Source organism: Scyliorhinus canicula, chromosome 4 (assembly GCF_902713615.1).
Source record: "Scyliorhinus canicula chromosome 4, sScyCan1.1, whole genome shotgun sequence".
In the NCBI taxonomy this organism is placed as follows: Eukaryota; Metazoa; Chordata; class Chondrichthyes; order Carcharhiniformes; family Scyliorhinidae; genus Scyliorhinus; species Scyliorhinus canicula.
In genome coordinates, this window is record NC_052149.1 from 80,608,328 (window position 1) to 80,636,056 (window position 27,729).

Genomic DNA, 27,729 nt, shown 5'->3' on the forward strand with positions numbered 1-27,729 from the left:
CCCATTCCCCTCCCCTGTGCGGAAGCGCCGGCCTCCGTTTACTTTGGGCTTCGGCGGGCGGCTCCTGAGCGAGAGGGTTTGAGGCTGCTCCCGGTCCCCGACATGTCCAAGAACACCAGAACCGACAAGTTCCGCCGGGTTAATGTCGATGACTACGACGAGAACAACTACGTGGACGACGATGATGGAGGAGAGAACCAGATCGGACCTGACGAGGCCGAGGTGGAAGCTTCCATCAGGCAATATCCTTCCTGAGCTGGGCCGCGGGGTGGCTGGATGGGGAGGGGTCTGGGGCGGTGAGGATGGGGTGTTGAGCGGGGGCAGCGGGCGGGCGGCCGGGCCTGGGCTTCAGGCCGCGGTGGGGAGCAGTCAGGGCGGGGGGCTGCCCGCCCACTCAGGAAGTCCCCTGACGGCTGCACTCGCTGCATTTCCCTATGCTCTCTGGGCGTGGTTTTTGCTTCCACTTCAACGGCTTAAAACATTAAGGGTCTACTTTTGTGCTTTTGCGTTTAATGCCATTTTAATTAAAATACCTTTATTTAATTTGAGAGATTTAGTGCAAGGACATCTTGTTCTTACACAATCCCAGTTATTGTATTCAAATGATGAGTGGTGGTTAAATAAATTTAAACTACTGTACTCACTGAAGGACCTGGCTGCAGATTCGGCTTTGAAGGGGAAGAAGAGGAATGTCACAGGGTGCAGGGTCAAGACACTAGTGCTGCATTAAAATATGCAAAGAAGGTACAGCAGAAGATTCACAGATAGAGAAGGGGCGGGGTTGTGAAGAGATTTGGAGGTGAGGACTTTATTTTACTTCAGTATGTTTAGGTGTGTGTTACTATATATTGGTGAGGGTAGATGTGGCAGGAGTGGAGAAGATTGGACCTTTTGAAGGATGGAACTCAGGAGAAATTGCAGATTGTATTGGATTAATGAAACTGAGTTGATCAACACTAACTTGCATTTATTTAGTGCCTTTAATGTCGTGAAATGTCACAAAGTTCTTTTCAGAATTTCAAACGACTTCAGGACACATCAGGACCAAAAGCTCATTCAAGGAGGTGGGCTTCAGTCAGCATCTTAAATGAAGAGAAATGGTAAGTGTAGGGAAGGTGTTCCCAGATCTTGGGAGCCAGTGGTGAAGAAGTGAAAAATCAGAAATGAACGAGAGATCAGATTTGGAGGAACCAGTGATCTTGAGGATTGTAGAGCTTGAAGAGATTTCAGTTACAGTAAGGGGCAAGGCCACAGGATTTGACAGCAATGAGAAGAATTTTGAGGCCAAGGTGTTGTCAGAAAATGAGACTCGGTGCAGGTCAGTGAACATGGGTGATGAGTTAGGGAATGGGCAGCACAGTTTGAGGAGGATGTAAAGTAAGATGTTGGCGTCAAATGTACAGCAAATAAAGGCATGGATGAGGGTCTAAGCAGCAGATGAGTTGAGGTAGGTGTGGTAGCAGGTGATGTTACCAAGGTGTACATGGCAATCTTGGCGATAGAGGAGTTGAAAGCTCAGGTGAAGGCAAATAGGATGCTCATGTATTTGCTCTGTTTGGCCCCTTGTTCCACACTAACCAATCACTGTTTGTCAGTGTACCATTTGTCAATGTTCTCTGTTGATTATTCTTTTGTCTACTACATATGTAGTGTGTACATTCCCTCAGCTGCAGAAAAATACTTTTCATTGTACTTTGGTACATGTGACAATAAATCAAATCAAGTCCTGAACTGTCTAACTCAGCCTCAGATGGTGACCAGGATGAGACATGTAGTCAGTGGCTAGGGAATGCAGTTTGACAGGGACCAAAACAATGGGTTTTGGTCTTCCTAAGACTTGGAGGAAGTTCTGCTTATCAGGTACTTTTTATCGGACAGGTAATGGAAAGTTTGAGAGGGATGGGGTAAAATAGAACTGAATATTGTTGACGTACATGTAGGACTTGAACAGTTTTGGGATGATATTGTAGAGGGGCAGCATTTGATGAGAAATAGGAGTGAACCAACGATAAGAGATGTCAAGAGGTAATTGTTGGGGCCAGAGTCAGAGCGTGATATAAAGCTCGAAATAGGCAATCCCAGTGGTGGATAAGATGTGGCTTTTGAAGATCTTCTCAAGGTCAAACAGGACATTGATGCATAGTGTCAAGTTCAATTGTCAGAAGGTGGACTGGAGCTAGAGGGTGGCTGCAGAATTACTTTTCTCAAGATGAAGGAAGTACAGGTACTCATTTTGAAACATTCTCGTCACTTTCTCATGCAGAAGGAGGAAGATGTTAATTTGTGAAGTATTTATGTGGAAAACAGTCTGAGGCTCTCACCGAGATCCTTAGCAGATTAATTTTTTTTAAGGATCATAAAAATACAACGTGAAATGAAAATCGCTTATTGTCACGAGTAGGCTTCAATGAAGTTACTGTGAAAAGCCCCTAGTCGCCACATTCCGCGCCTGTCCGGGGAGGCTGGTACGGGAATCGAACCGTGCTGCTGGCCTGCTTTAAAAGCCAGAGATTTAGCCCAGTGAGCTAAACCAGCCCCAACATGGATGTATCCGTGCACTATCATCAACTCTCCAACGGTCGCATGTGGTTAGCACGGTTGCTTCACAGCTGCAGGGTCCCACGTTCGATTCCCGGCTGGGGTCACTGTCTGTGCGGCGTCTGCATGTTCTCCCCGTGTCTGCGTAGGTTTCCTCCCACAGTCCAAAGATGTGCAGGTTAGGTGGATTGGTCACGCTAAATTGCCCTTAGTGTCCAAGAAAATGATTCACTGGGATATTGGGATAGGGTGGAGGCGTGGGCTTAAGTAGGGTGTTTTTGCCAAGGGGCGGTGCAGCCTCGATAGGCCGAATGGCTTCCTTCTACACTGTAAATTTTATGATTCTATTCTATGACGCACGCACTTACACAGACAGATGGACACGTGCGCTCACACAGACGGACCGAAGGAGCCACTCACACAGAGGGGCCAAAGCGCACAGGCCGCGCTCACCCGGAAGGGCCGAAGCGCGCACGGGGGGGGGCGCTCACCCGGACTGGCCGAAGCGCGCTCACCTGGACGGGCCGAAGCGCGCGGGGGGGCACTCACCCGGACGGGCTGGCGCACGCCAACTGTACTGAGTGAATTTACCTTGGACAGGGTGATAACGACACCATAATTGGTTCCGGACTAGGAAGAAGGAGGAAAATCAATCTGGGTTATCACTCGTGCTCTTGATCCTGGCGATCTCCCTGAAAAGTACATGCATCTGCACATCTCATTGAGTACTGAGCCAGTTTATTATGTGATATCTTCCATGATCAACGAACTTAACCTCTCTAGCCCCATGTGAAGTCGAGTTGTTGGAGGGCCCCTGTAGTACTGCAGCCTAATATATTCTTAATCTGCAGATGATTGATAGTTTGCTGTGTAACTTGTTTTATAAATTTAGAGTACAGAATTCATTTTTTCCAATTAAGGGGAAATTTTAGCGTGGCCAATCCACCTACCCTGCACACCTTTGGGTTGTGGGGGCGAAACCCACACAACACAGGGAGAATGTGCAAACTCCACATGGACAGTGACCCAGAGCCGGGATTGAACCTGGCACCGTAGCGCCGTGAGGCATGCAGTGCTAACTACTGCGTCACTGTGTTGCCTTGCTGTGTAACGTTTGAATAGCAAATCAGAATGTGCTCATGATAGGGGGATTCAGAATTGAATTCCCTGACAGCATTGCCATATTGCTCAGAATATGATTATATGGTGAGATGCAAATAATTTAGTAATTGGTTGCAGCAGATGTCAGTCCAGCGTCTCCCGGCATTGCAGCTTTGTTCATGTAGATGACTGGGCAGGGTGGGTTGTCAGTAGAAGAGATGGTTCAGCAACTTGGAAGTGTGTTGAACAGATCACAAACTGTCTGCCATACAAGTTGGATAATGTGACACAGACAGAAACATATCACAGTTCTGGGTGGCGCAGAGGTTAGAACTGCTGCCTCCGGCCGTCATCGAGGACCCAGGTTCAATCCCAGCCCTGGGTCACTGTTCGTGTGGAGTTTGCACATTCTTCCCGTGTTTGTGTGGGTCTTACCCCAAAACCCAAAGATGTACAGGGTAAGTGGATTGGCCGCGCTAAATTGTCCCTTAATTAGAAAATAAATTAATTGGGTACTTTAAATTTAGTTTAAAAATGAAACATGTCAGTGTTAACAGTGCTGCCTGATGTGTTGTGTTTAGTTAAGCATTGCCATGGCTGCTTTGTCATACCTGCATTTAGTTTCCACCAAAATATAGGTATCATTTATAAAGAGTCAAGTTTTTACTAATGATGAAGCTTTTCTATGAACATAATTTTCTTTAAACATAATTCCTATTTGCCATGGGGGTGCAAAATGTGCATTATTGATGCTTTCAAAAGGTTCACCTTGTTTGCTGTGTATTATGATGTACTTCACACCCAACCTTTACTTTATGGTCAATGAAAACAAAATACTGTAGCTAGTGAAAATATGAAATTCAAACAGGAAATGCTAGAAATGCTTCGCAGATCAATCGATATCTGTGAAAATAAGAGCGTAGAGTTAATGTCTCAGTTCGATGATGTTACATCAGATAATTTGCAGTGAAAATTGTGGAAGTGAATTGCAGAACACTGTATTTTCACTCCTAATCATAAAAGTTAAGGCTGTTGGTTTGTGGTTATTGGGGAAAGTCTACTGTCTAACATCTGAATACATTGAATACAGATAACGTAATTTTAAAGCCACTGAGTATGTCTTGATGTTTTTAAGTTAGTAGTGTGGATTTGGCTAATGGTGTGCCCCACCTTTTCCTGGCTACTGATGCCTAATGCCATAACCACTGTGATAACTTTTTAAAAGTCTTGGCAAGATCTTCAGCCTGAACCCAACTAATTTTGAATAGGGAAGTACCACACTTGCACATTACTGTTTTAAAATGGAGGTTTACGTGCGGCCTCCAGAGAGCCTGCATGTAATTTGTCCCTATTTTTTTGTAAACCTGATCTAGTGTTTCTCCAGGAATCTTTGGAAATGACCAATTGTCCCATTTTATCTGTGCTGGAAGTAGCTCTTCAATGGAAAAGCAGGTCACATTTTAACTTCTAATAGCATCTTAATAATCTTTATTAGTGTCACAAGTTGGCTTACATTAACACTGCAATGAAGTTACTGTGAAAATCCCCTAGTCGCCACACTATGGCGCCTGTTCGGGTACGCTGAAGGAGAATTCAGAATGTCAATTCACCTAACCAGCACAGTTTTCAGGACTTGTGGGAGGAAACCGGAGCACCCGGAGGAAACCTATGCTAAGATAATCCCGAGCTTTTCTTCGTTGCTAACCAGCTGCTTAAACATCCAACAAGTGTGATGAGCTTGTGCACTTCTTTTGTCACGAAGAATGAGACCATTCGGCAGCCTTTGCTACTTCATCTCTGCATGTCCACCGAGACAAACCTTCCCCTACCTTAGCTATAATCATGGATCCTTCAAGTAATTTCTGTCTCTGATATCATCTTCTCTATGAAATCCATCTCTTGCCTCCTTAATTCCACTAAACTGGTGATGTCTACCCTCACCCGCTCCCAAATTCCCTTCTGGGCCCAAACTATAGCCACTCCCCCAACTCCCCCTCCCAAAACCACTGTCCTGGCCAGTTGACATTGGAAATGGTTCCTTCTCCCCTGGTATTGGCTCCCCTCAACTTCTCTGTCGCTCGCTTCCTCACAAAAAACAATGCATATAGCCCTTTTCTTTCTTGCAGTCATCGTATTGCTACATTCCCTTTCCTTGCCAAAGTCCTTGAAATTGGGAAGCATCAGCAAGTTTATATTCAAGTTTCCCACAGCAACAGATTTTTAAAAAAAACAGATATATACTTGCCAATTCAATGATTTTTTAAATGTTTACCTTCTATGACCACTAAAGACAAAACGCAACAAGTTTTCTTTTATTTTAAAAAGAGGATAGTTTTTGGTAGTATAGAACTTGACATTGCTGAAAAGACATTGGTGAAGCTTTTCAACTTCCACTCATCAGTGCAATTTGCAAGAATACCAAATATAATGGAAACAACAATTTATATTGCATGAGAAGAGAGTGCTGATTGGTTGGCAAGTGGACTCTGATTGGTAGAGGTATTGCCGTGGAAAATACACCCAGGGAATGACTGTCACCTATATTCTTTAGTTGAAAGGCGCAATGTGTGTACATGTTTTTTCCTTCTGCAATGAACAGGACCCTGTGTATTAATATATGCAGCTTCTAGTACGTATAAGTGAGCCACACTATGAGCCTGACTGATCATTTTAAGTTGGTTGGCAGTGTAATTCTTAGCACACTTTGTGCCAGGTATGACTCCAACCAGCGGAGAGTTTTCCCCCAACTCCCATTGACTCCAGTTTTGCTAGGATTCCTTGATGCCTTACTTAGTCAAATGCTGCCTTGGTGTCAAAGGGAGTCACTCTTGCCTCACCTCTGGCATTCAGTTCTTTGAACCAAGGCTGTAATGAGGTCAGGAGTTGGGTGACCCTGGCGGAACCCAAACTGCGTACATGAACAGCTTATTGCTGAGTAAGTGCTGCTTGATAGCACTGTTAATAACTCTTTCCATCACTTTGCTGATGATGGAGGGTAGACTCTTAGGGCGGTAATTGGCTGGGTTGGATTCGTCCTGTTTCTTGTGTACAGGTCACACTTCTGGCCAATTTTCCACATTGCAGGGTAGATGCCAGTATTGTAGCTGTGCTGGAACAGCTTAGCTCAGGGTGTGGCAAGTTCTGGAGCTCAAGTCTTCAATACTATTGCCGGAATATTGTCAAGGCCCATAGCCGTTGCTGTATCCAGTGCATTCAGCCAATTTTTGATATACTTGATGTTTCTCCTTGCATGTTCTCCTGCACTCTTCATTGAACCTCTGGCTTGGTGGTAATGATAGAATGGGGGATATGCGGGTCATGAGGTTGCAGATTGTGGTTGAGTACAACTCTGCTGTTGCTGATGGCCCACAGCCTCAGAGATGCCCAGTCTTGAGTTGCTAGATCTGTTCAAAGTCTATCCCATTTAGCATGGTGGTAGTGCCACACAACATAATGGAGGGTATCCTCAATATGAAGAAGGGACTTTGTCTCCACAAGGACTGTGCAGTGGTCAGTCCTATCGATATTGTCAAGGGCAGATGCATCTCCGGCAGGCAGGTTGGTAAGGATGAGGTCAAGTCTGTTTTTCCCTCTTGTTGGCTCCGTCACCACCTGTTGCAGTCCCAAACTGGCAGTTATGTCCTTTAGCACCCAGCCAGCTCGATCTGTGGTGCCACTACTGAGCCACTCTTGGTGATGGACATTGAAGTCCCCCACCCAGAGTATATTCTGCGCCTTTGCTTCCTCCAAGTGGTGTTCAATATGGAGGAGTACTGATTCATCAGCTGAATGTGGACGGTCTGTGGTAATAAGCACGAGGTTTCCTTTCCCATGTTTGACCTGAAACCATGAGACTTCATGGGGTCCAGAGCCAATGTTGAGGACTCCCAGGGTAATTCCCTCCTGACTGTATACCACTGTGCTGTTACCTCTGCTGGGTCTGTCCTGCCGTTGGGACAGACATATCCAGGAATGGTGATAGTGGTGAATGGGACATTGTCTTTAAGGTATGATTCTGTGAGCATGACCAGACAGGCTGTGGCTTGACTAGTCTATGGGACAGCTCTCCCAACTATGGCACAAGCCCCCAGATGTTAGTAAGGAAGACTTTGGAGGGTTGACAGGGCTGGGTTTGCCATTGTCGTTTCCGGTGCCGAGGTCAATGCTGGGTGGTTCGTCTTTCTGTTTTCGTAGTGGTTGAATAGGACTGGGCTTGCTAGGCCATTTCCGAGTCAACCACGTTGCTGTGGGTCTGGAGTCAAAAGTAGTCATAACAGGTAAAGATGGCAGATTTCCTTCCCTAAAGGACATTTGTGAATCAGATCAGTTTTTAGACAATGGTTTCATGGTGGCAGTGGTATTGTCAATAGACTAGTGATCCAGAGACCCAGCGTAATGCTCTGGGGACCCGGGTTTGAATCCCACCATGGCAGATGGTGAAAGATCTGGAGTTAAAAGTATAATGATGACGATGAAACCATTGTCGTAAAAAAACAACTTGGTTCACTAATGTCCTTCAGGGCAGGAAATCTGCTGAGCTTGCCTGGTCTGGCTACATGTGACTCCAGATCCACACGTTGAAGCGGTTGACTCTTAACTGCCCCAGTTCAAGGGCAATTAGGAATGGGCAACAAATGCTGGGCAAGGCAGCAAAGCCCACATACCAAGAACAAATTTTAAAAAAACTTTAAATTCCAAATATTTTATTTAGTCTGCTGTGGTGGGATTTAAACCGGAATCCCCAGATTATTACCCCCAGTCCCTGGATTACTAGTCTAGCGACAATATCACTACACCACTGCCTCTCCATATGGCCTACATACCTAGGACCATGCTATACTGAAATTCATATACTACATTACTCTTGTATGATATGCAGAACGTCATTTTGGCTTGATGGCAACATCCTGTTAGTGGTGAACACCACTGGTGTTGCTATTGCATTATAGCAGCGTGAAGCAGCTAGCTTCACCAGTTGCTCAAATGGTCTTATCAGCGTGCAAGCTTGATGCTGAAATAGGGCACATCAGAGCTATCCTGTGAAGTAATAACTACAGCTGATCAGACCATTGCTCGCTGCAGATCCCTAAGTCATGAATGGGCCTAACGCCACCACTTTCGGTCCCAGAAAATGTTCAGTCTACCTCCAATTACCCTGGGAGGGTATGGTGTATCAAAAATGTCAAACAATCTAGTGCCTTTGCAGACAGCTTATCTCCATTTCAGTAGATTTGGAATGTAGCAGGTACAGTGATGCATATGTGCAATCCTCTTTGACTATGATTCTAAATCATGGGAATGTGCCTGGCCTTTTTTAATCAATTAGGGGTTTCGGCCAATAAATTCAAAACTCATTTTTGATATAAAGAAGAGTTTCAGAGCATAATTCTGACTGTGAACATGGTGCAGTTTCTATACTCCCTCTTCTCAACAGTTCTGTAGCCCTACCTCTTGCACCAACCCCTTAATTGTTCAGCGGATAAGGACTGCCCTCGCCTGGTTCTAACCTTTCAGAGCATTCCTCCTCATGAGCTTTTCTTTCCACCCTGTTCTATTATTTTTAGGATCCCCTCTGAATTTGTGTATGGGCCTTACCTCTTTCTCATCTGTGCCCTGTCCTGTCCCTTAGTGATATATTTTAAACACTTTGCATCAAACTTATGTTGACACCCAGGTCCACTGGCTACCATCCTGATGACATCAGTGTTTTCCGACTGCTTGGCCAACATCCAGTCTTGGATGAGCTTTTGATCCTTCTTCAAAGTAATCCACCTTGGCAAAGCTTTTTTCACTTTCTCCTAATATCTTCATTTGTGATTCTGCCTCTGTTTTTGCCTTAATATACCTTTGAAGTGAATTGAAGTCCAACAAGTTAGTTGCTTACACTTAAAACCCATGAAGGAACAGACAGTTTTGATCAAGAGATCTGTCAATGTTCTGATTCTCCTTGAATAAGAACCTAAATTCTACTGACGCTCTGGGTGAAAGGTCGCTTTTGAGGCAGGTAATTCTGAGCTAACTGCTTGTCTGTAAACTGTATGAAACCACATACCTAGTCTGGTATCTTTAGGGTGGAGGGTGCGGAGAGAGATGGTATATCTGACATCCATCAGATGTCCTAAACAATATTCCTAATTACTGTAGCAGTAGTCCATATTCCCTAGTAGTTGGCTGCCTTTGTTGGTGCCTTTCATCCCATCATCACAAAGCCTTTGCCAGCTTTACTCCTGGCATTTCCCTGCACCCTCCATCAGTGATTATTTTTACAGCCACGTTACGTGCCTACAGAATATTAAATTCACCTCAAAGTAATTAATTGGGAATTGCTTTGAGGTGTTGTTCAGATGCAAGGCATTTTATAAATATGAATCATCTTTTGCAATCTTGCTGTACTAGCAGTGGGAGCAGTAGTTACTGATGTCTCTCAGTAATGGCGGCAGTCGAGTTGATGTTCATTGCATTGAAAAGCTTGAAGTGCTATGAGCACGGCCATAGTCACCTGAAATTTGAGACTTGCACTGACATCAGATGTCAGTGGTGCCAAATGAGGACTTGGGTGTTGTGATGTGTAGACATACACACTACAAGTGACTGTGACTCCCACACATGAATGCTCTTATTCTGGGTAATGTTGCTCATTAGCTTATTTTCTGTCCACCGTTCAATGCTTCCCTTTTCCTGCTTCTGACTCTGAGCTCATTTGAAAACTTTTGGCGTGCTTTCAGATTAATTGTTCTCTATTCTTAACTGTAACCAGTTTGTATCTCATGTTAAGCCCATTTAAGGATATAACAAGAATGAATTAAGAACAACGGTTTAAAATAAGAATTTTGAAACATTTTCTCCAGTGAGGTGGTGACGTGATTAATCTCGGGAGGGAGAATGAGAGGCAACTGAATTATATATTTGTAAAGAGGATGAAGGAGCCTGCGGCTGGTTTAGACATGCATCTCTTTAACAATATCAAGGTAAGTTGCAAAAGCACAGAGCTTGAATCGAGGCAAAGCACAAAAGCTTGGTTAGGCCTCAACTATTATGTTCAATTCAGGGCACCACACTTTAGGAAAGTTGTCAAGGGTTTCGAGGTGGTGCAGAGAAATATGCAGGAACAGTACTGGAAATGAGGAATTTCAGTTATGTGGAGAAGCTGGAGTTTCTCTCGAGTGGAGAGGGTTAAGAGGAAGATTTGATCTAGGTGTTCAGAACCATCAACAGTTTTGTTAAAGTAAATAAGGAGGAATTGTTTTCAGAGGCAGAAGGGTTGGTAACCAGAGGACACAGATTTAATGTGAACCTGAGGCGACATGCAGAAACAATTCTTTACGCAGTGAGTTGTATGATCAGGAATGTACTGCCTGAAGGGCTAATGGGTGCAAATGAAACAAAAGTTTTAAAAGAAATTGAATAAATACTTGAAGAGAAAACATTTGCAGGGCACTGGGGGACGGAGAGGGGCAGTGCGATTTATTGGTGAGCACTACCAAAGAGCTAACCTGGGCCCAAAATGACCACATATGCTCATTCTTGTATTACTCAATAGAAGAGCATTTGATGTGGAAGCTGAAGTTTTAATAACATTTTGATGTGGCTCTAATTTATAACCTTTGGTTTTTTTTCTCTGCAGGAAGCCCAGAATCTCATTACATTAAATATAATTTCCAGACATGTTATTCAGTTATCGTGTGCCATATCATACATCACGGATATCTCAGTGCTTCACATAACAGTGAATAACTGAAATAATTGGCCAGTCTCTGATTGTTTAGAAAATTGAGTTAGCTCTATTCAATTTGTTGTGTACAAATGTTTTACATACTGCAGACCAGTGGCTGCGCTAATGTGCAATTTGTGCTGGGTTAATGTGTCACGGAGCAGAAGGGGAGTTGTAGCCTGCATGATGCAGTGGAGCACGCTACCACAGGGTAAGCAAATATTTTGGTGCATTTGAGGGGACAACTAGGCAAGCATATGAGGAAGAAAGGAATAGAGAGATACAATGATAGATTTAGGTGGAGAAAGATGGGAGGAGGTACGAGTAGAACGTAAACCTCAGCATGGACTAGTTGGCCCAAATGGCCTGTTTCAGTGCCATATATCAAGAACCCTATGGATTCCATTGTATGTTGTTTTATAATTTAATTGTTGAAAGTCAGCCATGATTTACAGGTTGCATAGCAGAAAGCTTCTTGGGGATGTTGAAAGGTTAATATAGATGGTACAGTGTGAACTTGCAGCTGTCTATTCCCAGCCACACCGGAAGCCTCAGCTTGTGCTGTGCAGTGTTGAAGCTGTGAAACTATTGCATTCTCATCGGGACATGAGGTTTGTCTCCTCATACATTCAACTTTGAGTGACTTTGACGGGTGAGTCAGTTCCTGAGTTAACCAGACTTGTTTCCTGTATCTGTATCCAAATATACCAGAACACCATTGCCCATCTTTTTGAGGATAAATTGCAGCTGGAATTTAAGAGAATATTTTAAAATAATTTCGCTATTGAAAGGAATCTTGGTCAAAGTCATGTTTCAGATTTGTTTGCAATAGACACCAAAATGGCTGCATTCATTTTCTAAAATGTTTTTATTAAGGCATTGCCAAACACATCCAAAACCAAAAATAGAACAAACAGGAAATCATATTACAAATAAATGACGAACACCTCTGCGCCCCCACCCTCCCTGCTGTTACCCTCCACCCACCCTGCCTCTTTTTTTCATCCCAGAGTCTCCCACTTCTGACTTCTTAACTATCCTTGAAGAAGTCGTTAACGGTTTCCATCTCCGGGCAAACCCCTCCACAGTCCCTCTCAAGGCAAACTTGATTTTGTTTTCCAAACTAAGGAAATTCGTGAGATCGTACACCCACCTCAGTTTCGGCGGCCTTGAGTCCTTCTATTCCAGCAAGATCTGTCTCCGAGCTACCAGGGAGGCCAAGGCCAAGACGTCAGCCTTTCTTGCTCCCTGGACTCCCGGTCTTCAGACACTCCAAAAATTGTGATTTCTGGACTCGGGACAACCTTCACCCTCAGCACCTCAGATATAACATGGGCAGCATGGTAGCATAGTGGTTAGCACAGTTGCTTCACAGCTCCAGGTTCGATTCCCGGCAGGGTCACTGTCTGTGAGGAGTTTGCACGTTTTCCCCGTGTGTGCGTGGGTTTCCTCCGGGTGCTCCGGTTTCCTCCCACAGTCCAAACGTGCGGGTTAGGTGGATTGGCCATGTTAAATTGCCCTTAGTGTCCAAAAAATGTTAAGTGGGGGTTACGGGGATAGGGTTGATACGTGGGCTTCAGTGGGGTGCTCTTTGTAAGGACTGATGCAGACTCGATGGGCCAAATGGCCTCGTTCTGCTCTGTAAAGTCGATGATAACGTCAGCAAACCCCAGGCAGAATCCCTCCAGTTTCAGACAGGCCCAAACATGTGGCCATGGTTCGCGGGCCCACCTGCGCACCACCCACATGTATCCTCCACTCCTCGAAACTCCAGGTGGATTTTGTGGTGGTGTCTACGGGTAAGGCAGTGGGGCAGTTGCAGAGGGCCAGGGGTGCAGTCTATGAGTATGGGGAGAAGGATGTTGTCTCATCAACTGAAGAAGCGGAAAAAAGGTGAGGGTGATTAGAAAGGTGAAGGATAGGAGGGGAAGAGTGGTCTTAGACCTGGTGGGGGTTAAAGGGGTTTTCGAGGACCTTTATAAAGAGGTTATATGAATCGGAGCCAACGGCCAGGGTGGAGTGGGGGGGAAGAGAATGAGGCATTTCTGGATGGGTTGGAGTTCCCCAAGGTGGAGCAGGACCTGATAGAGGGGTTGGCAGCACCCATTGGACGGGTAGAGGTGATGGAGGGTATGAGGGCGATGTAGGCAGGAAGGCACCAAGCCCAGATGGCTTCCTGGTAGAAAGCTTTTGGGGATCCTGCAGCTAAGGGCATTTAATGAGGTGTGGATGTGCGACCGCCCACTCTCATGGCTGCCACCGGAAGTCCCTAGGCTGCATTCATTTTTAGACTAGAAATTTTAATACCTGGCAGAAGTGTATATTTTGAGATTTGGAAAGAAGCTCAAATATTAAATCTCTAGACATGTATAATACACTCCACGGTATCAACAATGGGGAAATAAGTTGTTTGACTTTGGTCAGACATCACAACCTGTCTTCTTCACTTGAGCATTCGGATTATCTGAACTTCTCTGGAAAAGTTGGTATTTGAAACTTTAGGAACTCGAGTGACTGGATGTTGCCAATTAAAATATTAGGATATGGATCCGAATGGCTCCTTACAATGCAGAAGTGTCACAATTGTCCAGACATTTAGGGAAATAATTCATGACTCTCAGCAAAAATACATCCCAGTGAGGAGAAAAGACTCTTAAGAGGCGGAAGAACCTGCCATGGATAAGCAAGAAAGCTAAGGAGGGTATTAAGTTGAAAGTGGAAATATATAACATGGCAAAGATCAGTGGTGGGCCAGAAGAATGGGATGCAGTTATTCAGAATGCAGAAAAGATGGACGGGAAGAAAATCAGGAAGGAGAAATTAAACTTGAGGGCAAACCAGCGAGAAACATAAAAACAGACAAAAGCTTTTTTAAGTATATTAAAAGGAAGCGAGAAGTAAAAGAAAACATTGGCCCCTGAGAATTAAACTGGAGAAGTAATTATGGGGAACAAGAAAATGGCAGAGGAATATTTTGCATCAGTCTTTACTGTAGATGATACTGCAAGGATCCCAGAAATAGTAAAAGTTACGGGGGTGGAAATAAATACAGTAACCTTCACCAGATAATTAGTTTTAGGCAAACTAATGACATTAAAGGCTGATGAGTCCCCTGGACCTAATGGTTTGCACCCCAGGATCTTAAAGGAGGTAGCTACAGAGATTGTGGATGTGTTGGTCCAGAAATCCTTGGATTATGGAACTGTGTCAAAGGATTGGGAAACTGTCAATGTGGTACCCTTCAAAAAGGGAAGAAGCAGAATGCAGGAAACTACAGGCCAGTTACGCTAACTTTAATTATTGGAAAAATATTAGAATCAATTACGAAGAAGAGTATACCAGTCCATTTGTAAAGACATAATTTGATCAAGATAATCAGCGTGGTTTCATGAAGGGTAAATCATGTCTGACAAATTACTAGAGTTGTTTGAGGACCTATCAGCCAGAGTAGATAGAGGAGAATAAGTTAGTGTTGTATATTTGGATTTTCAAAAGGCATTTGGTAAGGTGCCACACATGTTGGAGTTAATATTCTGGCAGGGAAGAGGATTGCCTAAGTAACGGGAAGCAGCGAGTAGCAGTAAGCCTTTCTAAGATTGGAGGGCAGTAACTTGTGGAGTGCCACAGGAATCAGTGATGGGACTGCAGCTTTTCACAATATAAATGATTTGGAGGAAGGAACAGACTATACTGTGGTCAAATTTGCAGATAATGCAAAGGTGGGAGGGAAGGCAGGTTGTAAGGAGGATGTAAATAATTTCCATAGATATTAACAGGTTAAGTGAGTAGTTAGAAAATTGGCAAATGGAATTCAATGTGGGAAAATGTGAGATTTATCATTTTGAAAGAAAGAATGAGAAGGTTGATTATTATTTAAGTGGAGAGAGACTGCAGAAAGGGACTTTGGGGTTCGGGGGGGGGGGGTTGTAGTTCCTTGTCCATAAAACCCAGAAAGCAAGCATACAGGTGCAGAAGGTAATAGGGAAGACAAATTAAATGTTTTACCCCAGGAAGTTATGGAGGCTGAATCCTTGAACATTTTTAAAACTGAGATGGATCGGTTTTTAGCCAGTAGAGAAATTAATAAGGCAGGAATGTGGATGTAGTGAGCGCTATTAGATCAGCCATGATCTCATTAAATGACGGAGCAGGCTCGAAGGGCTGAATTGCCTACTCCTGTTACTATTTCTTACAGTCTTACAGTTACTGAGCATTTAGTTGTGGTCATTCAGTTTCCTTTGTACTTGCAATCAATGAATACGAATGTGCCTCCCCGAAATGAGCTTTTCTGCTTGTACTAATTCTTAATCACGTTGCTGAGCTGTTATATTCATCCACTATCTCGCATTACTTTATTTTTAGATAAGTTCGAAGTTAAATTTATTTCCTTTTCAGAAGTGCTGTTTCTAAAGGCAGGTCCTTGGCTCGACTGCTGATGCTTTATCCAGAGAAATTTCCTTGCCCGTTTTTGTCGGTAGTGATTTGCCATTGCCTTCCACTCTTAGGGGCAAGGCAAGGAGGTAGATCCCAAGTCTACCTTAGCTGGAACAGAAATTGAACCCACGCTGTTGAGATGAGATGTTAAACCAAGGCCCATCTGCCTTTCAGGTGAAGGTAAAAGATAACATGGCACTAGTTTGAAGATGACCAGGGAAGTTTCACTCCGTGTCATGGTTAATATTTATCCCTCAATAAACATCACATCAGGTGTTATCCTGAACCACACACTAGCCATCTAACCAACTGAGCTAACCAACCCCAAATCTTTTTCTGAAATATGTAAAATTACTTTTATAAAGGTCTGCATTTATCTAGTGCTTTTCAGGACCTCTGAATGTCTCGAAGCACTTTACAGCCAATTAAATCAGTTGACGTTTAGTCATTGTTCTAATGTGGGAAATGAGGAAGCCACTTTGTACACAGCTAGCTCTCACAAATAGCAACATGATAATGACTAGATAATATGTTTTTGTGATGTTGATTGAGGGATAAATTCTACTTCTATAGCAAGCTTTACACCTTGGATCCTCCCCCGGGGCGGGAGGGGATGAGACACTTTCTGGAGGAACTGACCTTCCCAAAAGTGGGCAGGGGATTGGTAGACAGGTTGGGGGCCCCGATCAAAACTGACGAAATATTGGGGTGCTTGAGGGCAATACAATCGGGTAAAGCCCTGGGGCCGGATGGGTATTCGGTGGAGTTTTACAAAACGTTCTCCGAGATAGTGGGGCCGGTGCTGGCTAGGGTTTTTAATGAGGCAAGAGACAGAGGGGTATTACCCCCGACGATGTCACAGGCCACCATCTCCCTGATATTGAAACGGGAAGCATGTGGGTCCTATAGGCCGATCTCTCTGCTCGACGTAGATGCTAAAATTCTGGCCACGCTCTTGGCGGCTAGGATTGAGGACTGTGTGCCAGAAGTCATTATGGAAGATCAAACCGGTTCGTTAAGGGCAGGCAGCTGGTGGCCAACTTAAGAAGGCTGCTGAATGTGATTATGATGCCCCCGGAGAGAAAGGAGGTAGAAGTAGTTATGGCAATGGATGCGGAGAATGGTTTTGACTGGGTTGAGTGTGACTTTCATTGTACGCCAACGTGGCTGGGATGGATGAAATCATGGGAATCCTGAAGGATTGGGGTACAAACTGAACATGGCAAAGAGTGAGTTGTTTGTAGTCTGGACGAGGGGCCAGGAGGATAGGGTGAGGGTCAGGCTAGTGGGGGACAGTTTTAGATACAGGTGACGCGGGACTGGGGCCGTCTGCACAAGTTGAACTTGTCTCGGTTGGTTGAACAAATGAGGACTGAGTTCCGGAAGTGTGATGTGCTCCCGCTGACACTAGCCAGGGAGAGTGCAGATGGTTAAAATGACGATCCTCCCGAGATTCCTGTTCGTCTTCCAGTGTCTCCCCATTTTCATTCCGTGGTCCTTTTTCAAGAAGGTTAATAAAATGATTATGGGATTTTTGTGGACGGGAAAGTCCCCGCGGGTGAAGAGGGTGACGCTCGAGAGGAACCGAGGGGAAGGGGGGCTGGCACTGCCAAACTTCAGTAATTACTACTGGGCAGCCAACATAGCTATGATAAGGAAGTGGATGGTGGTTGCTGGTCGGTTTGGGGGCAGATGGAGGCCGCTTCGTGCAGGGGGACCAGTTTGGTAGCCCTGGTTACGATGCCCCTGCTGCTCCCGCGAGCACGGTATTCCACCAGCCCCATAGTGGTGGCGACTTTGCGGATCTGGGGCCAATGGAGAAGGTACGTGGAATGAGTAGGAGCATCAGTTTGGTCCCAAATTTGCGACAATCACCGGTTTGCCCCGGGAAATATGGATGGTGGGTTCCGAGCATGGCGGAGGGCTGGAATTGAGAGGATGGGGGATTTATTCTTGGAAGGGAGCTTCATAGAACATAGAGCATACGGTGCAGAAGGAGGCCATTCGGACCATCGAATCTGCACCGACCCACTTAAGCCCTTACTTCCACCCGGGGATGGGACAATTGGGCGCGGCCGTTTTGGCGTGGCCGTTTGGACGCAGCCGTTTGGGCGCCATGGGACAATTTGGCGCGGCCGTTTGGGCACAGACGGCAGAAATTCTTTTAGTTTTTGTGGCTAGTAACTTGTTGCAAATTGTTGCAAGTAAATTTAAAAACCTTAAATTAGTTCATTTAGTTTAGTTCATTTGGTGATTATGAGCAAGGCTCCTCAAGTACTCAAATTTTCAAATTTAAGAACACTTTCATGTATTTTATCTTTATTGTAAATTAAAAACCTTAAATTAGTTCATTTAGTTAAAAACTAAAGTTAAAAAACCTTTAGTTAGTTCATTTGGTAATTATGAGCAAGGCTCCTCAAGTACTCGATAGCATCCATGTTTTCAAATTTAAGAACAGTTTCATGTATTCTTTTATTTGCATCTCTATACTTTTTTAGTTTTTGTGGCGGTTCATGGCCGGCTAGTAACCTTTCATAATATGCATCTCTACCTTTCTGTACTTTACGCAGGCCATCAATTAGTTTCCATATGGTGGGATAATGCATGCCAAGTTCATATTTCAATCGACGGTGGGCTGCCTCCGCATTATTGTTTGTGCGGTCTTCCCCGTTTAATGTTCTCTGATAAAGGTTCCAAATCTCAGGGCGAAATAAAGGTGTTCGTCTACCATTTCCTCGTCTGTTCGGATGACCAACATATGTATCTTCAAACCAGTTGAGTAAATCTTGAAGTTCTTGCGGCAGTTGGGTCGCTAAAGCATCCAGATATTCATCGATTTTGTTCAAAGGTACAAAGGCAATGGCAATAATCATTTTAGCTTTTAACGCAAAATCTGGATCAGTGTTATACAAACTACGGAACCCCATACTAGCTAGATGTTTTTGCATATTTTGAGCTAAATGAAAAAAACATCCTTTTATTTGAACATCAGGGAATATGTCTTTCATAGCACTGTGCGCAGCTTGTTCATAATCACAGACGATTGAACTGGGTTTCAAGTTGGGTTCGATTTCTTTCAATAATGCGAACATTCTCGCATATGTGGTGCGTTGCTTGTTGGGCAAAAGAGCATAAACCGTAGGAGTAACTCCTCCGTGTTTTTTTACCATAATTACATAAATCTGAGAAAAGAGGCTGGGAGCAATACTGAATGTGCCATCTGCAAACCACATATCAGATGTCAATAAGTGCTGTAGCCAGCTCTGTCTTCCGAAGATTAATATCCGGTCGTGACCTGGTCCGCTATCACAAAGTAAAAAATTTTCTTCCACTCCTGGTTGAGGGACATATATCCTGTAGCATTCTGGCACAATCAATTGTTGTAAATCACTTGGATTGGTGGGGGCGTTCAATACATAATTACGCTTTCTGCTTATCATTCTCCTCAAAGCAGATATATTAGGAATGGCTGGTAGACTAGCTTGGGATATGTCTGTCAAACATTCATTAACAACTACAGTTGGTGCCTCAAGGGTTTCCTGTGCTCTCTTTTTTTATTTTAGTTTTCACGAGTGCAACCTCTACTTGTGCAGCAGAAGCATCATGCGAATGGCTGTTCAGCTGCCTCACCACGTTTGCAGCTTTAGTATGGAGACGTGCTTTGCACCGGTTTTTTTGCTCACAACGCCAAAATTTCACTTCGCTGTCACCTTTGCTTGTTTTGTCAAAGACGTAAAGGAATCCGTTATAAACAAATTTTTCTTTACCACGTTTCGTTGATACTGCCTCAGCCATCATATGGGTATGCGAATTGGTTTAGTTAAAAAATATATAAAAAGATGGTGATAGAACGCACCAGCACCCAACTCAACGCACCCGCACCAGCAGCCAACTCACCTGAGGCTAATTCACAAATAAAGAAATGTTATTTTGGCGCCAAAACGGCCGCGCCCAAATGGCTGCGCCAAAACGTACCTAACCCCTTCCACCCTATCCTCGTAGCCCAATAACCCCACCTAACCTTTTTGGACACTAAGGGGCAATTTAGCATGGCCAATCCACCTAACCTGCACATCTTTGGACTATGGGAGGAAACCCATGCAGACACGGGGAGAACATGCAGACTCCACACACACACACTGTGATCCAAGCTGGGAATCAAACCTGAGATCCTGGCGCTGTGAAGCACAGTGCTAGCCACTTGTGCTGCCCATGCATGAGGGCGTTAGAGGAGAAATTTGGGCTGGTGAGAGGGAATGAGTTTAGGTACCTACAGGTGCGGGACTTTCTACACAGACAGATTTCGTCCAATTGAGCATGGCCAGTCCACCTAATCTGCACATCTTTGGACTGTAGGAGGAAACTAGAGCACCCGGAGGAAACTCACGCAGACAGGGGGTGAAAATGCCAACTTCAAACAGACAGTCACCCGAGGCGGGAATTGAACCCGGGCCCCTGGAGCTGTGAGGCAGCAGTGCTAGCCACTGTACCAACCCTGACAGCAAGACAATGTGAAGAGACTGCCTCTCTTTTGTTCTGTGCTTGAGCATGGCCCAGTTGTGGCTCTGTTGGTAATAGCATTTTTCTCCTTTGTTCAGAAGATTGTGTTCAAATCCCACTCCACGACTTAATGCAAAAATCAAGACTAACACTCCACTGCTGAAGGAGTGACACTGCAATTCTAGAGGTGCCATCTTACAAAGGAAACATCAAACTAAGGCTTTCCTCTTATGTGGGTGTACAAGATGTCATAGTCCTACTTCAAAGAGAGTGTGCATAATCCCCAGTGTCCTGTATTCCTATGCGTGAAATATGAAATCTGTTATCCTTAATATCTGTGCACAGGAAATCTAAATGCAGCTCTCCAAGCAGCATTGAAAAATCCCCCGATTAATACAAAGAACCAAGCTGTTAAGGTAAGGCTGAAGGATTGAACATCCTTTCCGTTGCAACATTTTGAAACTTCCAAGAATCTTGCAATTAGGATCCAATCTGTTTGCCAAATTCATGTGAGATGGAAAACTGATATATTTTGATGTACTGATTTTGTTTGCTGCTTAAGTTTGTCAACTTTATGGGCTAGATTTCAATTTGACTTGTACTTGGATTAATGTGCAAAATTTAGATTAATAGGCTGAGTAGATTTAATTCAGTTTGGTGAATGGCATAGTTTACATTTGGCAGATCTTTTTTAAATTGAGACCTAATTGAATTTTTAGCAGCAAAAACACTGACTTCAAAACTACTATTATTTGCTCAAATTCTGATCTGTGTACATCCTGACCCACTTTGGCATTGGTTTTGCACTTGAATAAATTGGGGCATGTGCTATCACAATCTACAACATGTGGGACAGTGATCTGTGTATCATAGTGTCACTTTTCATGCTTTAAAAAAAATAAATTTAGAGTGCCTAATTATTTTTTTCCAATTAAGGGGAAATTTAGTGTGGCCAGTCAGCCTATCCTGCACTTTTTGGGTTGTGGAATGAGACCTACACACTGGGAGAATTTGCAAACTCCGCACGGGCAGTGACCTGGGGCTGGGATCAAACTTGGGTCCTCGGCTCTGTAAGGCAGCAGTGCTAACCACCACCACCATGCTGCCTTACTCTTTATGCTTATATACAGTTGAACTGCATGTTGTGTCTGCCCAAGCAAATGCACATAACATGCATCTGAGTTGTTAAGGGGGAGGTTGTGGAGTGGGAAGCAGATAAAGCCTTTTGTGAGCTGCCTTATTGAAAGTACTCTATATAACTTTCCACTCCACTGATTTACTTAAGTTTAATAAATCTGGGGACCTCAATAGTACAAGCTATTTGGTGGAGGTAGTAAGTTAATGCCCCCTGCCCTATTATTGTTTAAAGCAAAGAAATATGTGTTATTCAGTTTGTAACAATTGTAAGTATAATATTACCACTGATGAAGCTTCTATTTGTCTTTAACAGGATCGGGCAGAAGCTACTGTTGTTAAAGTGTTGACTTCATTTAAAAGTAATGATATTGAAAAGGCCGTTCAATCCCTTGACAAGAATAGCATTGACCTCCTGATGAAGTACATCTACAAAGGTTTTGAAAAACCATCAGATAATAGCAGTGCAATTTTACTACAATGGCATGAAAAGGTTAGTGGAGCTTTAGTATTTATCAATGTATGAAAAATGAATCCATTGCATTTCCTATACAAGAGCGTAGCCCACCTTGGTAGGTTCTGGGGAAACTATGGCCTCAATATTAATATGATGGTGGTTTCTGGTAGGGAGGGGGAGTTGCATGGAATTTGGCAATTTACCCAGCAGCTTTTTCAATTAATTAATTTGCCTTCTGGGTTTTGTGTCCCTAAGCTGTGCAGTGGATGTGATGCACATCGCCATGACTCTATATTTAAAAGGAAAATGTGCAAACAGAAATTGAAGGTGGTCAGAAGGGATGATGAACATTGGAGCAAGGGAAACACCCATAGTTAATGATACATTCCTAGAATTACTACTAGGTGCAGTCAGGAGGAGGAAGAAAATATTTTTCCCAGCAACGGGACAAACCTGCAGTTCATCAACAAGACCTGGTTGCGGATGGTTGAGGAGGAGAACAGCAGAAAAATTGTGTCCCAGTCTTGAAAGCCATGTGGGAAGCAGTTTAATTGCCTAACTAGGTTAGGGAAAGTGAGTAAATTGCTGAGTCAACGATACCCTTTGGTTTAAGCTCCGATCCCCTCTCACTCTAACTTGCTAAGCATTCTCCATCACATTAATTCATTCACGCTCAACTATTAGTTGCTCCCAGCTTCACTTGCTGTGCACTTCTTCAGATCCCTAGTTATTCATCAGTGCCACTTACTCTAATTCCTATGAAATTTAATGCATTTGTCTCAGTCACCTTCACTGATGGCACTGCATCCATTGGGTGAATGTTTGACCTTCACTCATCCACAGGTCTGTTTTCTAACCTCTTTAGAAGTGAGTGAAAAGCATGAGGGACAGGTCTGGAGGTGGACTGCTGCAAATAGTCCAGCTAACTGATCCCAAGGAGGAGACCCTGGAAATAAGTGACTGCATTCTTGGTGAGCTAGGGATCTCACTGATAGCTGGCGACAGAATTACAGATACATCTAACAGGCAAATGCTTACTTTAATTCATTATCGACTAAACTAAGAGAAGATGGTTGTCAAAATTGTGGCTTTGCCATGATATAATATTCCTTTCTTTTGTATTTCAGGGATTTTATTATTTCTGTACAGCATGAGGACCTCAGTTATTCTGAGGGTGCACGGTCATAGGACATACAGACATGCACCAGTCAAATACTCTCACTTTAGTGGATCCACTTTGATAGTCAGTTGTCGTTTCATTTGGTGATTCACCCCCCACAAGTGAGCATGAGCAGACACTGGTGACGGGGACAGTGGTGCAGTCCACATTGGGGAGCATAATCCTCTCCAAGCTCTGCTCAGCTAAACACTGAAGCTGCATCCTGGAGGTGCTGTTGTTGAGTAGGAGAATATTAGGGATGTATCAGCAACGTAGCCAGGTACTGAAGATGTGCTTGGTACGCTTTCAACAAAAGAATGTTTACCATGGTAGAGTGACCGCCTTCATGGACCTTCAAGCACGACTCTGAAATAGGTCTGTAAAAACATGACTGTACAGATTCAATCTTCTCTGCGGCCTTAAACGTTGATGCCATACAGTCCCTGTGACCCTCCAACATGCCACTGATCTCCACCAGACTGGTCTGCAACCAAGTGGTAGAAGGGATGAAGGGGTTGGCTCAGGATTGGATAAGAGGGGGCATTTCCACTCAAAGCAGCTGCACTCTTCCCCAATCCAGTAATGGCATGCTGTCTCACCTGATGGTCAAGTCATTCCTGTGTTTTTGCACGAGAAATAACACTTGGCAGAACTCTTTGGCTTCTAAATCCAGCAGGTATAGATGAAAAACATCTCCCCAGGCAGCAGAGCAATATGTCTATACCTCAAAGGATGCACAATATGCACAGGGGCTGGTTTAGCTCACTGAGCTAAATCGCTGGCTTTTAAAGCAGGCCAGCAGCACGGTTCGATTCCTGTACCAGCCTCCCCGGACAGGCGCCGGAATGTGGCGACTAGGGGCTTTTCACAGTAACTTCATTGAAGGCTACTCGTGACAATAAGCGATTTTCATTTCATATACAATGTAGCAAAGCTCAAGAATTGTAATTCATCAAGGGTGTGATCACGGATGTTTGGCAAAATGTAAAGTTTTGAATGATGCCACAAAATGTATTGATCAGTATTGCTTCTACGTCTTATTTATCATTGCATCTTGGTGCTAATTTACTCTTTCCTTGTTTCATCCTGAATGTTGGTACATGATATGGCCCACTGGAGGAATGAGGATTACAGGACTGTTTAATGCATATGGAGCAGACGGCAGAATTTTGTTCCTTGTGTTTTCCACAAGATGAACCTTTGCAATATTAGGACATCCTTGGCATCATGAACAGCAACGTATAATTGGCTGATCTGGTACTGGGTGCCCCATTTTCATCTTCCTCTTTCATGCTCACTTCATCCAGAGCTCGTTGATCCTTCTCTGCCTTCACTCCTCTGTATGCATTGTGTAGTTTGCAATACAACATTGTAATTATGGAGACACTTGCTGGCGAAAATTGAAGGGCACCTCCATCCATATTGCTGCATCTCGTCAACATTGTGATGGTTTACTCTATGATGCACTCAGTATTCATGTGGTGGGGTCCCTCACGGCCAGTTTAAAGGAGATATCCCTTGTCTCCTATAATCGAGCCCTCAAATCAGTGGGACGTCTGTTGTCCCAGAAGGATCCAGAGGCAAGGGAAAAAAATTGGTGTGGTAGTGATTTTCATTTTTTTTATAAATGTTTTTATTGGGTTTTTGAACAAGATATATTTACCATTATGTACACAGAATAAGAAATATATATATATATATATACATATTATATATACATATATATATATATATATATATATATATATATATAGAAGAGAAGCGCACACCCAAACATACCAATAAAAAAAGTAATAATAAAATAAAATAGAATAACTGTTAGGGTATTGTGCACCAGCTCATCAGCAGCAACTCTGTACAACTGGCAAAATTATTTACAACACTTAAGTAGACAACTGTTTATCGGGGGGAGGGGTGGGGCGGTGTGGAGACTGGGGAGGTAAATATACATTTGGGTGCTAGAGAAACAATTACGGAGGGCAGTACTCGAATGGGTTTGGTGTTGGTGTTGTCACTTGCTTCTCACAGACAGATCTCGCTGCCGTTGTCGTCTCGCACTCACCTCCGCTTCAGCTGTTCCTCCCGTCTTTCGCCTGTATTTTAGCACGGCTAAATCGCTGAAAGCAGACCAAGGCAGGCCAGCAGCACGGTTCAATTCCCATACCAGCCTTCCCGAACAGGTGTGGAATGTGGCGACTAGGGGCTTTTCACAGTAACTTCATTTGAAGCCTACTTGTGACAATGCCTCTCTTCCCCCCCCGATCTCCCTGGTTCTCCTCTCTTGTTCCCTGTCTGTTTCCTCTTTCCCCCCCCCCCCCCCCCCCCCCCCCCCCCCCCGTGGTTCGCCTTTCTTTCCTCTTAGGTTTAGCTGTACCCCTCCCCTCTCCCGGTCTATCTCTCCCTCTCATGCTTGGCGACTTTCCCATAATTCTTGGCTACCTGGCTATTGCTCGTTGGCCACAAACGGGTCCCGGAACAATTGGGTGAATGGCTCCCACGTTCTGTGGAAGCCGCAGTCTGACCAATGGACGGCGAATTTGATTTTCTCCATTTGGAGAGATTCCGAGAGGTCGGACAGCCAGTCTGCAGCTTTGGGTGGTGCTGCTGACCGCCACCCGAACAGGATTCTACGGCGGGCGATCAGGGAGGCAAAGGCAAGGGCATCCCGCCCTCCTCCTTAGGAGTAGACCTGTCTGGTCTGAAACCCCGAAGACCGCCACTTTAGGGCATGGCACCACCTCATCCCCACCACTTTGGACATAGCCTCGAAGAAGGCTGTCCATAACCCAGCAAGCCTGAGGCAAGACCAGAACATGTGGGTGTGGTTGATCGGGCCTCCTTGGCATCATTCACATCTATCCTCCACCTCCAGGAAGAACATACTCATTAAGTGGGCTCTGTGTACCACTTTTAACTGCGTCAGACTGAGCCTTGCGCACATGGAGGTGGTGTTGACCCTGTGCAGTGCTTCGCTCCAGAGTCCCCACCCTATTTCAATCCCCAGGTCCTCCTCCCATTTCTTACTTGTTGCGTCCAGTACGGTGTCGGCCCTCTCTACCACTCGGTCATACATGACGCTACAGTTTCCTTTATCTAGTATGCTTGCGTCCAGTAATTCTTCCAGTAATGTCTGTCGTGGCGGTTGTGGGTACGTCCTTGCCTCCTTTTGTAGGGAGTTTTTGAGCTGTAGATACCTTAGCTCGTTTCCCCTGGCTAGCTGGAATTTCTCTGTCAGTTCGTCCAGTGTTGCGATCCTGCCGTCCGTGTATAGGTCCCTGACTGTCAGTGTCCCTCCGTCCTGCCCCCACCTTTTGACGGTGGCGTCAGTCAGTGCTGATGTGAACCTACGTTGTTGCAGATGGGAACTTTGTCTGACATTTTGGTCAGGCCAAATTGCTGCCGTTGTTGGTTCCAGGATTGGAGGGTGGCTATCGCCACTGGGCTACTGGAGTGTTTTTTGGGCGGGGATGGGAGTGCTGCCGTGGCGAGGGCCCAGAGGAATGTCCCCATGCAGGAGACCTCTTCCACGCGCACCCACTCGCCTTCTGGCTCCTGGATCTATCCCCTTATTCGCTCGGCCATCGCCACCCAGTGGTAGAATTGTAGGTTTGGGAGGGCTAGCCCCCCCCCCCGGATTTTGTTTTTTGTAGAACCTTCTTTGGGATCCTAGCATAGTGACTTTTCATAACCACTCATGATGTGTGGCTACCAGGTCCAGCAGAGCACAGGCTTTCCTTCAGGAGACTACAGATATTTAATTTGACAATTGCAGCCTGTGGAAGCACTTCTCTTTTGAAAGATCATGTAAACGGAGCCTCTATTTGTAAAAAGTGTGACATGGGGCAAGCCTCCTGCAGCCACTGCTGTGCCTGTGTTGATGCACATTGTGGCTGTCATGAATGGTGATTACTTACCTCTGATGTCAGATGCACCTTGCTTACTGTCCCTGCCTTGAGCAACCCATTCTTGGTGGCATCACAGCCATCACCACACTGCACGTGAGGAATTATTGGTTTGAAGAGGACTCACTACCACTTTACTCTCCCGTCACCCATTTCCTCCTACTCTTTCTTCCCCCCCCCCCCCCATAAATAAAAGTTTAATAGCTTAAAATTCTAAGCAGAATTATTGTTGAAACTGCCATTACCACTTTGCATATCTTATTCCTTAGGTATTAGCAGCAGGAGGAGTGGGATCTGTAGTGCGAGTTCTAACAGCAAGGAAAACTGTTTGAGCAATGGAACCAAGAGCAGCTGTCTGGTACAGAGGAATTGCTGGTGCCGAGACCAAAAGAACCAGTTCGTGCAACACTGGAGTCATATAATCTCCTTTCATTAAAAAAAAAGTTGGCTTGCTTTTTATGACCAGTATGTATATGTAATTATTGCTGTTCATGTCAGTTAACCAGAATCAAAGATGCAATTTTAATTTGGTTTTATAAACTCAGTATTTAGTACAATTTTTGTATCTGAACAAGAACATTTCTGAAGCTGTTTTATTTTAAAAAAAGACTTGCCAGAAAATTGGAGATTTTTCTTTGCAGAAAACTATCCTTTTTTACTTTAAATGATTGATTGAATAAAGGTACAGTATATGAATGTGTGATGCACATTGACTAAAATTTTATGCATTCAGATGCAGTTGGCCATACATACAGCTGTTCATGAGCATTTTAAATTTGAAGCTGGGATGTGT

At 44.4% G+C, this 27,729-nt stretch overlaps 1 protein-coding gene across 1 annotated transcript; it reads left to right on the forward strand.

Moving 5' to 3' along the window:
* LOC119964713 (actin-related protein 2/3 complex subunit 5-like) lies at positions 1-27,643 on the forward strand. The gene is made up of 4 exons (XM_038794597.1): positions 1-242; positions 20,628-20,700; positions 21,735-21,911; positions 27,206-27,643. The coding sequence occupies exons 1-4, from the start codon at positions 103-105 to the stop codon at positions 27,266-27,268; spliced, it is 453 nt and encodes a 150-aa protein (XP_038650525.1). The 5' UTR covers positions 1-102; the 3' UTR covers positions 27,269-27,643.
* The last annotated feature ends 86 nt before the right edge of the window (positions 27,644-27,729 follow it).